The sequence below is a fragment of the Nesoenas mayeri genome (genome assembly GCF_963082525.1).
Source record: "Nesoenas mayeri genome assembly, chromosome: 16".
In the NCBI taxonomy this organism is placed as follows: domain Eukaryota; kingdom Metazoa; phylum Chordata; class Aves; order Columbiformes; family Columbidae; genus Nesoenas; species Nesoenas mayeri.
Genome location: NC_137562.1, coordinates 1,978,199 through 1,992,738, shown reverse-complemented (window position 1 = coordinate 1,992,738; position 14,540 = coordinate 1,978,199). Strand labels below are relative to the sequence as shown.

Sequence of the window (14,540 nt, the reverse complement as noted above, 5' to 3'; positions counted from 1 at the left end):
ACCTGGACGCCTTTTGCCCATCCCTTTGTGCACTCACAGTCCCTGCACAGCCTCCCAGGCAGGCACGCTCTCACCCCATCCTTGTGCTGGGATCCCCCACTTTCTTGACCCTCAGCACTGACACCCTCGGGACGCTCTGTGTGGGGCAGGCGGCCCTGTCACCCCAGTCCCACATCCAGCCCTACCTCTGCCTGCCATGCCAGGGTAGAGGCGGAGAGTGCGGAGGTTCGCCCAGCTCCCAGCACAGCTATTGTCTCGCCATCATCATCCACCACCTTGAAATCCAGGTCCTCGTTGTATTTCCTCCTCTTCACTTGCCGTCCTGAGCGGCGTTTCTATGTACGGGATGAAAAAGGCATTCATGGGCGGTGGGCAGACCAGGCACCTCCTCCTTGCTTGAGCAGAGGAGAGAAAACCCCAGGGCTGCCTGATGTCCAGCCCAACCCCTGCCCCAGTGGGATGGAGGTGGTGGGAAGAACAGGCAGCCCTTGGGGGCAAACTGATGTCTCCAGCATGTCTGACCCACACAGCTCCACCAGCCCCCGAGCCCCGAGGCAGAGGAGCCCTGTGGGGACACGTGCAGCTCCCCAGCCCTGCAGGGCTGACCTGCCTCTCTGCGCTGTGGCGGCAAAGAGCAGCTGCCCGGAGCCACGGAGGAGAGGGAAACTCCAGGCTGAGGGACAAGCAGCACCCAGGGCAGCAGTGCGCACCCAACCCAAGGCCGCCAGCTGCCATTAAGCAGTGTGGCCGGTAGATCTCTGGGTCCAGGGTCTACCAGCCCTGCTGCTGAATGTGCTCTCTGATTGCTGCACCCCAGGACCCAGATCTCCCCCACTCAGAGCCAGCCGAGGCCTCCGGACGTACCTGGCTGTCAGCTGACTCTGCAGACTCCTCTGGGCTCTGCACGGATGGGCTCAGGAGATCCTGATCCAAATCCAAACTGTCCACTGGTATCTCATTTTTCCTCTTCCCTTTCTTCTTCTTCTCCACAGGGGTGTCCTTGCTGCCAAGACAGACTAACAGTTAGATCTTGTCCTAGGGATCCCAGGGACAGCCAGCAGGCACCCACACAGGGCTCTGCTCCCACGGGATCAACCAGAGGCCGCTCAAGGCTCCTGGGGCGCCCTCAGCACTGGGATCCCCAATCAGCGATGCTCATTCATCACCATCAAGTATTTCTGCATCCAGCTCCAGTGCACTGGGATGAAAGTGTCCACTTGGCCATCCCTGGTGTGGGGCAGGAAGGGGCTGGGGGTTCCCCTCAGCCAGGGGAACAGCCCCACAGGGCTACATGAGATGGGGTCCAGCTCATGGCCAGCTCCTTTGGCATGGGCAGCCCAGATGTGTGAGAGCAGGACACTCTGGACAGTGTCTCAGGTGATGAGGAACCAGGCCAGCTCCTCCCGTCCAGGCAGGGTGGCCCCTTCTGCGACCACCAAGCCTCTAGAGCAAAGGCAGGTCCTGCACAGAGCACGGCAGCATCTGCCCCAGCTGGAGACCGAGACGGGGACCTGTGTCCAGCGCGGGTGCGAAGAGGTTCTCCCCACCAGCAACCCCAGCAGGCCAGGGCAACAAGGCACCCACAGACACATCCCGCTCCAATGAAATCAGGGATACAGCTCAGCGGCTCCAGGGGCAACGTGTGTCCTGGCACCCCCGAGACAAACCTTCTAGCCCAGTTTGAGAAGGACTGGCCATCCTGCCGGCAACCTCCCAAGTGTGCTGCCCAGCCCTGCCAGACCTCGGTAAACGCTTACAGCAGCGTTGAGGCAGAAGCTGCTCCAGTTCCTCGTTTGTCTTCCCTGACCCACAGCACCGAGTCCCCTCCCGGGATGGCAGCTGAGCAGCCGCTGGCCTGTGCCTTCAGCCGGAGGGAGTTAAGGCCCATGATCACTATGAACACGGGGAGGATGCAGGTCCCAGAGTCCCACTGGTGCAATGGCCAAGACGTTGGTCACCACCACCTCCAAGGGCTGCCTGGGAGGCTCCGTCCCACCAGGAAACTGTCCTCCATGCTCCAGTTGTGGAGGAGATTTGGGCCCTGCTCCCTGTGCATCCCACCCCCTTCCTGGGAATACAAAATATGCAGACGCACCCAGCCCCGTGGCACGCTCTGGGGTCAGGGCCGCCTGTCCCCGCGTGGCACCTACCACCCACCGCAACCTGCCCACGCAAGGGAAAGTGCCCAGGAAGCACCAGCGTAAAACAGCGTCTCTCAACGTGCCCGTCCACCCTCACTCTCTGCAGGGAACTCAGTTAAGGGAAAGATCTCAAAGAGCTGGTGCCTGTCCACAGGCTGAGCAATGTCCCCTTCCTCACTCATGGCCACACCATCTGTCTGCTCCACAGCCCAGACCGGCACAGCGGCAGAGGAACAGTTTCTTACAAAGACGTGTCGAGGTTTTACCCACATCACATGAGAAAAATCACTGCTTGCCTGGGGCCAGCAAAAAACAAGCACTTAAAAATCTGCTGTTCAGGCCAAAAACGCCCCGGCCATGCACTCACACTTCAATTAGAGGCCCTGAAAATGCACTGTGAGCATTGCTGCCACCCGAGCAATAACTCCCGAGATATTGATTTGTAAGTCACAATTAACAACTGCTTCATTCATGAACCAGTAGTTGGCTATGATTAGAAATAATTTAGAAGAAATTATGCCACCATTATCTGCCACTTAGAGGACTCCCAGCAATCATTCCATCTGCGCCGAGGCTTCCCCCCCCTGCCGCTCGCCTCTCCCTCCCTGTGCTGCCGGGCCCAGCCAGCGGGCACAGGGGGACACGGCGCTGTCCCGGCAGAGCTGACACACATGGGTGCCTCTGCCCCACAGCCGTGCCTCCCGTGGGCGGTTTGCTGGTGGCTGAGCCAGAGCCGAGGTGACAGTCCCACAGGAAGCTGGCAGAGCGGCTGCGGAGGGGGAAGCTGCCAGGAGGACCCATGGGCTGGACTTTCCAAGCGGCAGGGTGGGCCTGATCCTCCTGGAAGGTGGGGGTGAGTGGGACGAAGCTCCACAGGCCCAGGCTCCACTGGGACAGGGCATCAGGAAAGCACAGAGCTCTGTGGCACCCCCAGACTCCCACATCTGGCTGCACGATATGTTATGGAGTTATATTAATTGACACCCAGCATAGCAAGTGGATCCCCCCTCATCCCCCTCCTGGTACCCCCAAACCCCGCCATGCCTTTGCAGGAGGGACCAGGGTGTCCAGCTCTGCAGCTGGGGTTCCACTGCCACAAGCCCCACGTCCAGCAGCAGGACCTGCCCCCCAGCTCCCCACGGCAGGTCATACTGTAACCCTCCCCACCCCAAGCCTTCCCTCGCCCTCCCGGCACTGTCCGCGTATCTGTCCATTCCCATCTGCTCTGGCTCACTGGCCCACAACCGCTCATGGTTCCCTCACGTGCAGAGCCCCAGGCTGAAGGGACACCAGCAGTGACAGTGCTGCACAGCCCAGGGACCCGCTGGGGACACGGCACCCAGCCCTCGCCCCGCGGAGCTCTGTGCCAGCCTGGCACGGGAGTGATGCTGCCCCACCCCTCCCCTTCCCCACAGCTTCTCTTCCCCACAGCTTCTCTTCCCCACCAGCCCACACCGATGGCACTACCAGCTCCCCCGGCGCCAGCTCCACATCCGCGGTCAGCAAGCTCCAAAGGAGCCGGGCTGTGGAAGACCCCGGCTCGGTCCTCGTGCTGCACACGTGTCCCGCGGGCAGGCAGACGGGAGTGAGGTGGGCAGATCCCGCTGACCTTGGGACGCCCATTCTGGTGACACTTCCAGGAAAGTGCCCTCGAAAAGCTCAACCAAACTGGTGTTTTCCAAGAAAGGCAGGTTTTGCTGAAAAATTCCCAGCTGGCTCCTACACTAATCCCATTTACAGCAGAAATATATCCACCCTATGGATTATTCACAGTACAGGAGGAGGGCCCAGCTCCAATCGATAGGCCTGCTTTGCACAGGCCTCTCCAAAAACACTTATTCTCACCAGTCCACAACAGGAAACCAAATGATGCTGGTGCTGCTGAGACCTGCTCTGCTATCGGCACACATTCCCAATTAAAAAGCAGCCAGAGCTAAGAAATAAGAGCTTCTGGCCAATCAGCCCATTAATTAAAAGGATGAGGAATTACCGGAGGCAGTGGCGCTGGGCTGTGCAGTACAAGGGAGTCCTCAGGCCTCCCCCGGCTGTCAACCTGGTCTGCCAGCACAGCTCCGCAGCGTGAGGGAAGGACAGGTCCTGCCGGCCAGGATGGGGAGAACAGACAGGATGAGCTCCAGCATCCCCAAAGCTGAGCCGAGGGAAGGCCAGGCTGCCGGGCCCCGGGCGAGCGGGGACCCCCGCCTGCGCAGACAGCCCAGGGTCAGGTTCGGCTCACTCACATACCCTCTGCCCGCACCCCAAAACAGGCGTGACAGGCACCATGTACCTCGCTGGCCTGGTGACACCTCCCTGCGGTTCCTCTGCCCCCCAGGACACTCGGCACAAGGGCCAGGCCAAGGAGGGGCCAAGACTCTTTGGTCTCTTCTGGATCTGGGGTCTTGTCCCCCAAAAGGGCACTCACATGTCCTGTCTCTGTGTGGCCAGAGGGCTCATTCTGGCCTCCCGACCACCACATCCAGCCCGCGCACCTGCAACGTGGTGGCCCAGCGCAGCTCTCTTGGCCAAAGCTCATGCAAGCCCACAGCCCCATCCACACCCGGCACAGCGACCAAGTCACACCACTACTCACCTGCTCTTCCTGGATCTTGCTCTGGGGGCAGGCTCAGAGCCGTTCTTCTTGTCTTTAGGCTCCTTGGGGGCTTTGGGTTCCCGAGGTTTACGGGGCTTCTTGGCCACCTCCCTCTGCTTGGGCTCCTTGGGCTTCTTGGGCTCCTTGGCCTTTTTAGGCTCTTTTGGTTCTTTAGGCTCTCTTCTCCTCTTTGGTTTCACCTCCACAGACGCTTTTTCTCCCCCTTCCTGCTCTCCCAGATCCTTTTTCTTCCGTTTCTTCTTCACCCCTGTGCCCCCACCCCCACTGTCCTGCATCCCGTTCTGGGTGCTCGTCCGCTTCTGCGGAGTCTCGTCAGGCTCCTCCTCTGGGCACTGGCACTGGCCACCCGTGTCCATGGCTGTCACCGTCACCTGGCTGGGCACCTCGTCCTGCTCCTTGCTGCTGCCAAAGGGGTCCTGCGCCTCGCACTCCCAGGCATCCGACATCGGGGAGCAGCTCAGTGCTTTGAAGTTTGGCGGCTGCAGAGAGAACAGAAAAGTGGCGTGTGAAGCAAATGCCACATATAGAAATAGCAAGTGCTTTAGGGGGACCTGCAGCCCCAAACAGGCTCTAATCACCTGGGTGAAGCGTGAGCAACATCCCTCAACCTACGGGGTCTATGGCTAATGGCCACCGCACACAGAGGCAGCTCACGGCGGAGGACACATCTTACCTGCCCGACAGGGGCTCACAGGCTGGAAAGGCCTTTCGGTTCCCCCCAGCCCATGCAGCTCCAGCACTGGCCCCTCTGCTGTGCCTCCCGGCACCATCCTGCCTTTGATTGATAGCACCCTCACACCCCACCTGCTGAGCCCCAGAGCAACCTACATGCCCAGGCCACCTCCTGCCCATTGCACAGAGCCAGGGACTGTCCCAGTAGGGCACGAGAGGGCATTAAGGACGCTGTGTGGCCTCTGCAACAAGAAACAGGCCCCCAGGTCCATTCAGGGAGTTAGACCTGCGCCTTTCCTGAGAGCTGCTGGGTGCTTGGGAGCCAAAGCTGCTCTTCCTGCTCCAGCTCTTCCTTCACGTCCCACAAACTTTCCAATGCTGGACACTGACGGGAATTCAGCTGCCTCTTGGCGCGCTCCACCATGGCAGCCCACCCAGAAACAGCCTGAAAAGGCCCAGGTGTGCTCAAGCAGCAGCAGGAGTGTCTGCCACCAGGAGCCCGGGGCTGTCAGCAGCGATCCCGGCTCCCCAGGAGCAGCCCGGGCCGCGGGGCAGGCAGGGGACAGCTGCAGGAAGGGACCTGTGGGTGAGGGTTCACAGCGGGGACCAGAGACATCCCTTCCAGCAGCTGCCAGAGGGGCAGAGACAAGGGCTGCACAAAGGGCCGGGCAGAAGTGTAGCTGTGCACAAGGATGGGGAAAGGAACACGTCAGTCTCCAGCCCAGCTGCTGTGCAGTGAGTTCCCATCCCCAGCGCCCTGGCACAGGCAGCGCCTGGCCCTGCCTGCACGCTCAGCCGGCCCACGGCTCCCGCTGCTCTCTGCCTGCGGCCAGGGCCACGGCCAGCACCCCTGCACCCCTCCCTGGGGCACGGCTGAGTCTGGCCCTGCGCTCTGCCCCGGCAGCACCAGTACGGAGCCCAGCGGGAGAGCCAACCCCACATCCTCCACAGGAGAGAGCAAACTTCTCACCCACAGCCACACAATCCACTCCTTCTAACTGGTGCCCAGCCACATCCCAGGGGAGCTGCAGACACCCCTGCCTGGCTCAGCGCCGCAGGGCTGCAGGTCAGCACCAGCCCAGGCCTGGCAGCGTGACCGGGGCTGGAAGCTGGTCCTGCAGGTGGGTGTTTGGTGACTGTCCTGTGAGGCTGAGGCCCTGTCAGGCCTGTCCTGCCAGCCTGGGGGTGGCAGCCCCTCGCAGGGAAGCTGTGGGGCTGTGGTGAGCGGCCCAGGTGGCGCTGGGCAGTGTTGTGCCCGCGGGGACAGTGGCAGCGCTGGCCCCCGGCACCCTGCGCCCACAGCTGCCCTGGGCCAGGGGTGCGGATTCCTTCATGAGCCACTTCCCTGGTGCTGAGGTGCAGGTGCCTGTGGCAGCAATGCCCGGCCCCACGGAGCCCAGCACCATCCAGCTCTTCAGACATCCCCAAGCTGCGGGAGAGAACCTAAATGTCGACATCCCATGGCTGAGAACTAGAGCCCATTAGCCCCCAATCAGACTGGTCTAGGCACAGGGCACTGTGTATGCTCAGATTTCTGATTTCCATTAGAGGGAAGCATTAAATGAAACAGGCTGCAAAGGGGAAAAGCCACCCGAGGCACCTCCAGCCCCCCAGGCACCTGCAGGTATCCACAAGCGGGGCTGCCGGCACATCTGGCACCAGCCGGGCCGGCTGCACTGGCACCTGCCCGCACGCGGCCACCCTCGGCCCTCTGCCCTGGCCGCGGCTGCTCCTGTGACCTGCGACGGGGAGATCAGCCATCCTGTCACACGGACAAGTCATCAAAGTGCACCCAAGCAACTGAGGGGGGAACCTATTCTGGACTGGGAAAAAATCAGCACTAGAGATGCTGCCTCTGAGCCCATAGGCTGAGCAACAGGATCAGTCCCAGCCTTTGCATTCCTCAGATCTTGCAAGCTCGGGATCAGCTGGAACAATTCACTGGATTAGCTACAAAGCTCGCAGACCCCCAAGAGCCTGGATCTCCTTCTGCTCCTGCAGTAAACAGCAGCCAAGTGCAGACACCAGACAGAAAGCAAATCTTCAGCATCGCTGCACAGCAGGAGGGTGAACTACTTCTTTCCAGCCACAGCTTGTAGCCCTGAGTCTCGCAAGGAGCTGCCGGCTTCCAGGCAGACCCCCCAACGGGCAACGGTCTGGCTACTGCAATGCAACAATCCTTCTGCTCCTCCTGCATCACCTCCAGGCTGCCAACGGCCCCCCAGCCTCTGGGTGAGCACACCACCGTGGCAGCACAGACGTGTTGGTACAGGGAACTAACTAACTAACACTTCAAGAACTAACCCTTAAAGAGCTAACCCTTAACCCACATAGAATTGCCTAGCTTAGGGTTTTGTGTAACTTATTGTATGAGAAACAGGAGATCGAAGATGACTTCACAAGCCTTGCAAAGATAAAAAACCCTTAGCTGCATCCTTGGGTGAACTAGATAACAGAATCCTGGGCACAGGACAGGAGATAAGCCAGTTCTAACCAACTCATCAGTCTGAGTCCCAGCCAACTCAGCACGCCAGGCCAGGGTAAGAGCGTACAGCCGAGGAGACCCGGGCCCACCATCACTGCACAGGCGCAGCCAGGAGGGACTGGAGGTGGAGACTATGGAAATGATTTCCCGGATCTCATTGTAATAAGAAACCCCTTCTCGGGGACAGGTTATGAATATGTATAGGCATTCCTAGAACTTTCATGAATATGTAATACTTTACAGCATTTAACCAAGCTCACAGCTGCTGGAAATTTACACGTCTTGGGCAGAGCTGCCCCGTGTGTCCAGTGCTGAATAAACATACCTCTTTATAACCTCACAGGTTGTAAAGTAATTTCCGTGCCTCGGTGTCCACCTCGGCCACCTCCCAGGCAGCTCTGCCGCCCCAGCGCCAGCAGTGCCGGCACTGTGCCACGGGATGTCCCGTGGGCATCACCGTCACAGCTGCTGTGGCACGGGGCAGCAGCACCTGCCTCCAGCTGGAGCAGCCACAAGGTCTGGTGCATGTCCTGCCATGGAAGGGCCACCAAACACCAGCCTGTGGGACCAAGCCAGGGCTTGAGCAGGCACCGGGACACCAGGCAAGGTACTGCCAGCCCCAGAAACCCTCCAGCACCCAATGCTGCTTCGTTTCTCTTGAGGGCAAAAGGCTCCATGTCATGTTCTTACAAGTCCATGACAAGCTCCCGCCATCCACATAAGCACAAAGCGGCAGCCAGAGCTCAGCACACTGCTGTGAGCCAGGAATGGGCTTTTCCTACTTCCCTTGCTGAGGTTCAGTTTATCCTGGCTTCTCGTCAACAGGAAGAGCCTGAGAACGCAGTGCCAGCGTTATCTGTGCTCCTGCGTGGCTCCAAAGCACACTCACAGCCGCAGGAGCACTGTCCCCGACCAGCCGTGGCCCCGTTGCCACCGGGAACCACCACCTTTGCTTCCACAGGGCCGTGTCACACCGATGAGGACACAGCATCGCAGGGAGCTCTGCTGCAGCACGCTGAGTGGCCTGAGACACACATCCCCATGAGCCATCAGGCTGCCCACGGCTTTGCCTGGGCTACCGGCCACCATGTCTGCAGGAACAGCCAGCAGTGACACGCCAACACGTCCCTTCGCAGGGCAGAAACACGAGCTTCATGAGCCTAAATCTGGCACATCGCAGCCCCAGGATGCTTGCTGCAGCAGGTGGGCAGCGCAGGCGGTGTGGGCAGTGCAGGCAGGGTGGGCAGTGCAGGCAGGGTGGGCAGGATGGGCAGTGTGGGCAGTACAGGCAGGATGGGCAGGACAGGCAGTGTGGGCAGGTCAGGCAGTGTGGGCAGTGCAGGCAGGGTGGGCAGTGTAGGCAGGGTGGGCAGCACAGGCAGTGTGGGCAGTACAGGCAGGGTGAGCAGTGCAGGCAGTGCGGGCAGGGTGGGCAGGATGGGCAGTGTGGGCAGCACAGGCAGGGTGGGCAGGACAGGCAAGGTGGGCAGCATGGGCAGCGAGCTCTGCCACCCCATCTGCCCAGCCTGACTGCAGCCCGGAGCTCCAGTGGCAGGACGGCATCCAGACCATGGCAGCTAAGGGCTGCTAGAACCCAACTGTGTAACCACGAGCACCAAAGCAGCTGGTGACATTCCGCACTACAAGCTGACAAGGTATGGGAAAAACCTGCTAATGTTGTTTAAATCATGCTGCCCTCCTAAGTGGCTTTTAGTTCTCAAGTTGTGAGAGCACCTTGTCATCTGCTCTGTTCCGTTCCCTGTTCTGCTGTTCCCCATCACATGCTCCCCCTGCAGAGCTCTCAGCCCAGCTAAGGGACAGGTGACAAGTCCCCTTCTCCTCGGGCCAGGCCAGCTCTCAGACATCATTCTGACTCATTGTTCTCCATTTCCCAAACACTAGATGTGCCTCTGGGACAACCTGCAGGCAGATCACACACTCTCTGCCAGCGTTTTATAGACCCCTCCAGAACCCTGAACAAAGACACACAAGGCTGGTTCTCCCATGTGCATTACTTGGCACATTCTTCTTCAACTCTTCAGACTCCATTTCAGCACCTCTGATGACCGCAGGAATCAGCCGGTACCTTGTCCCCTGCTCTGCACCATGAAAACAGAGACATTCTTCCTCTGATTTGCTTCCTGTTCTTTAACCAGTCGCTAATTTACAGGATTACCTCTGATTAGGACAATGCTTTAACTTCTTTAAAAGCATTTGGTGAGGAACTTTCCCGGCAGTGGTTTGGGAGGCCCTGAGCACTGTGCAGCCCAGACCAATCTCAGCCCGCGATGTGGCTATCTCCAACGTCCCGGGCAGACCGCAAGGACTAACTTTGATTTACAAAAGCCATGCTGACTATTCACCAGTGTAGTAGTTTCATAGACAAAGTGTTTATTCTAGTTCCTAATGATTTATCCAATACCCAACTAAACCTACTGTCCTTTAGTTTCACAATTGCTGCACCGCCCCTTCCATGGACGTGGCCCTGATGGGTGACGGCCCCCAACACTATTTGTTAGTGATTCCCAACATCTCATCAGGCTCCTTCACAATTCTAGAGCAAACACCATCAGAGCCAGGTGGCCTGTGTTACTTTGCTACAAATGTCTTTATCAAAGCCTTTAATTTACGGGTGACTCCGATGGGTCTGGCACTGGCGACGGATCTGGGCTGGGAGCCGTTCTGCCAACACCGCGTTTTCATGAGCACTCACTTGACACCGCAATGCTTATTTACCCTCTGACTCCTCTTCAAGGCTTTTTAGTCCTAAGATATTTGGAAAAAAAAAACTATTATTAAACTCTGGGTCTTTAGCAAGTGGTTCCTAAAAATCTTTTTAGTCCCGCCTTGTTTTACTGTTAAATTCCCTGAATATGTGTCCTTTTTCTTACTACAACATTTTTTAACTAAAGCAAACCAGTATTTTAAATTGAACAGCCTCTTCTACATGTCTCTTACGTGCCTGTCTAACCATGCAGGGTTGTTGTTTCTGGGGTATTTTGGAGGCAGGGGAAGCGAAAGCCCGACCTCCAGGTTTTGGGAGGTGATGCCCACCTCTGGTACCCAGGCAGCCTCCACACGTCCAGCGCCACTTTTATCAGTAAAGCTGTGCCTCTGCGCTCTCTCTCAACTGGCATTTTTTTGGTGACATTGTAATGATTTTACATTTTTGGAATAAGCTTTTCTGTAACTTTTGTACATTTTTTTATTCCCCGAGGAATCTTCTATAAATTACATTTAATACAGGAAAACAAGCCCCTCGGCAGCAGCTGGAGCACAAAGTCTTGTCCCATGCGTGTAACTACTATCAAAGAGAAGGTCAGAGGGACAAAAATGTTTGAAACCTCCCCAGAGAGCCGGGAAGGCTAACAGAGAGCACTTGTAATTGCACGACCCCATTAGGGGGCAAAGCCAAGGTTAGGGTGGGCTTTAACGGTGTGTTTCCTTGTTTCACTTCATTTAGAGTCCCCATTTGACTCGGCTTCCCAGTTTTCATTCGGGATGCAGGGGAACACAGCACCAGACAGAGGCGCGGCAGCTCCTGGCCCGGCCGGGCTCCCTCCCCTCTCCCAACCCGAGACGCAGCAGCCGCCCCAGCGCTCCCCGAGCCCCCAGCAAAGAGCAGAGCTGGGCTCACCGGGACCCGAGGGAACAGTTAAAAACTCCCTCTGGCACGTGTGCAGGGTGCTCAGAGCCGTGAAGTTCGGCAGCGATTTCCCCGCAAGCGCCCAGGGCACACAGCAGCCCGGGGCCTGCGGAATGGGCTGAGCCGGCCCCAAACCCCAGGTACCTGCGCAGGGAACCACGGAGAAGAGGAACGAGGGGGAACAGTAACTGCGAAGAGAAGGTGGAGAGGGAACGGGGGACAGGGAGGGGGCAGCTATGACAGGAGGTCAGGATGGCACTAAGATGTTACAGGATGAGGGTCCTACCGAGCAAGTGAGAATGGAGAACAGCAGGCAGTTTCAGGTGAAGAAAAGAGAAAATCAGGCCCAAGCACCTGGGAGAGGTTCAGCAGGAGGGGTCAGGCTTGGCTGGATGGGGCAGAAGATCCTGCAGCTTCTGCCCAGCCAGAGCCCCGTCCCCTCCACGGCCCACGAGACCACATCACCCTCCCTGCGTCCAGCACTCCTGGGCTCCCACCTCGTGCGCGGGCAGCCCAGCGTCACCCCGTGGCCTGTAAAGGGGGCACCGATTACACAGCTTGCACACTTGCCATGTGACATCCAGAAGGGCAGGAGCAGGGAGGCCCCCCTGGACCCACGCGCAGCAGGGACAGGCCAGCACTGCTGGAGGTGTGATGGGGATGAAGCGGACATTGCACGGGCGTCGCTCCCGATCCGTACCCAAATCCTGCAGTACCACATGAGTCTGGGGCTGGGAGGGGAAAAGAAGCAACAACTCGATGTCCACCTCGCTGCCCATCCTGCACCTCAGGGCCTTGGCCTGAGCCTCTCCCCATAAAAGCACCGCATTCCCAGCAGGGCAGAGCTCTGCCACAGCCTCAGGGTCTCAACAGCAGCTCCATCCTGCGAGGAGGCCACAGCTGAGCCCTTTTCACAGTCATCGCCAAGAGCAAAGCCAGCTCCCCCGGCTGCTGGGCTCAGACAACATCCACACAACACGTTCTTGCTGGGCAGTGTGACCAGAGCCAGCAGCAGCGGCCACCCCACGTGCCATCTTGCACATGAGTGCCAGCGTCATTCAATCCCCGCTCACTGCAGGCTGGGCCAGGCCTTCCTGCAGCCCCCCGGGAGAAGCAGGACTCCCCCAGAGAAGCCCTGCATTTGGGTCTAGGGCACAGCTCACTGCACACAGAGATCTGTCCTATATGTGGAGTGTCCATGGGGACCCTGACTGCAGGGCTCACCAAAGGTTTCCATGCTCTTCACACAGAGGCCGACTTCCAGGGCCTGCTCGGCTTCCCCCAGGGCACTGACCGAAGCCACCAGCAGCTGGAGGTGGCACCACCACACAGCTCTGCCGTCCCCAGATGGTCACACTGGCCGCCACCGGCCCAGTCTGTCTGCACAGCCGGCTGCAGAGCCCCATGACAGAAGTGGAAAAGGCAGCTCCTTCCACACACAGCGTTTCAGCAGGCTGCTGAGCCGGCCTCTCTGGTGTGCACAGCATGGGCTGGTGTATTCTAGTCGCTGGGTGTCCACACCCCTCATTTCCAGCTCTTAATGCAATGCAGCAGAAGCTAAAAATACACAAGTGCCACCCTCCGTCATGTCTCCGAGCAGGCTCTGCAGTCGCCATGGGATGTGCGTGATGGAGGTGGGGCCTGGCTCCATTCCCGAAACACTCCACTGAGACACAGCCCTCAGCAACTACAGCCGGGAAGCTCCGTCCTGTGGCCGAGCCAGCCCTGGCGCGCATGTCCTCACCGCCCTGGCACAGGGCACGGCAGGGGCAGCGGGAACCGGGGCTGCCCAGGGCTGGCCAGGCCGTCCTCCCCGCTCAGTCCTCTCTGGTCAGGGGGGAAGGCAGGAAAGGGCATGGAAAGAGGAGGGTCTGTGCAGCAGCAGGGTGAGAAGCCCTCGGGACCACGGGGCGGGACCAGGACCAGTGCTCCTGGCTGTGGGTGGAGGAGCAGGGCACCCCGGCAGCTCACCGCTCCCCTTTGTCCTTACAGCCACAGGTGCCCGCATGCTGCTCAGCAGAGCAAAACTCCTCCGTGCACCAAGAGTCATCACACCTGACAGTCTCATCGTGACAAAAAAGCCCAGGATGGGCCAGGAGCCCATGGACACAGCCTGGGACAGAGCCCCAGGTGCCCCCAGGCTGGGGAGCCCCGTTCCCTGCACCGGCTCCCACTGCTGCCCACGCTCTGCTCCAGCCCCAGCGGCTCCAGTAACAGTCCTGGGCAGCATATGCAGCAGGCAAGACAACCAAGTTTACGTTTCACTTAAACAGACCCACAAAATTCAGGAAAAGCTTTCATTTTATGCAGTGAGTGCCTGAAGCAAAGGCAAGCAGAGCTCCCACAGACGCTCCTGGAGGCCCGCACGCCCTGACACGTTCCTGCTGCAAGCACTGCTCCTGCTGCCGCCCCACGCTGCCGCTGCACACCCCTGGGGAGCAGGACATCCCCACCACCTCCACGCCCCAGCTGGAAATCAGAAGAGCCCTCGAGGAGAAGGCAGGAGCCGGGGGTCACAGGGCTTCCCATCCCCTCCCTCTCCAAGAGGCAATCAGTGCTGCTCTGCTCCGACAGTCTGAGCGGACGGGAGCACTTCCATGGGTCTAGAACAAGGGCATTTACAGGCTCTAGGGGATAACTGCATTTATATTAGTTCAATATTTCTCAGGTTATTCAACAAGCCAGAGCTTGGCAGAAATATGCAGAAGACCCTTCAGTGCCCAGAGAGGAGCAGGACACAGATGGGAGAGGCAGCCCAGGGGCAATGGTGCTGCTGAAGCCCCCAAAGAAAATCCATGGCTTGCTGTTGCTCTCCGAGGCAGCGGGAAACCCCTGTCCCACCTCTGCCAGCAGATGAGGCACTCTGGCATGAAGCCTCGTAAGTCACGAGGGAAGTGACAGGTTTCATGAGTTAGTCACAGCTTGGTGACAAATCCACCAGATTTTCATGCATTACTAAGACGAGTCGTGCAAACACAGACCCTG

At 58.9% G+C, this 14,540-nt stretch overlaps 1 protein-coding gene across 1 annotated transcript in view; it reads right to left on the bottom strand.

Annotated features, from left to right (window-relative positions):
* CHD6 (chromodomain helicase DNA binding protein 6) overlaps positions 1-14,540 on the bottom strand; it is a gene marked incomplete at both ends in the record, with an annotated part of 83,891 nt that overhangs the window by 36,656 nt on the left and 32,695 nt on the right. Inside the window, 3 exon segments of the mRNA XM_080354745.1 lie at positions 186-335; positions 865-1,003; positions 4,732-5,231. Of these exon segments, the coding sequence (XP_080210871.1) occupies positions 186-335; positions 865-1,003; positions 4,732-5,231 (789 nt within the window).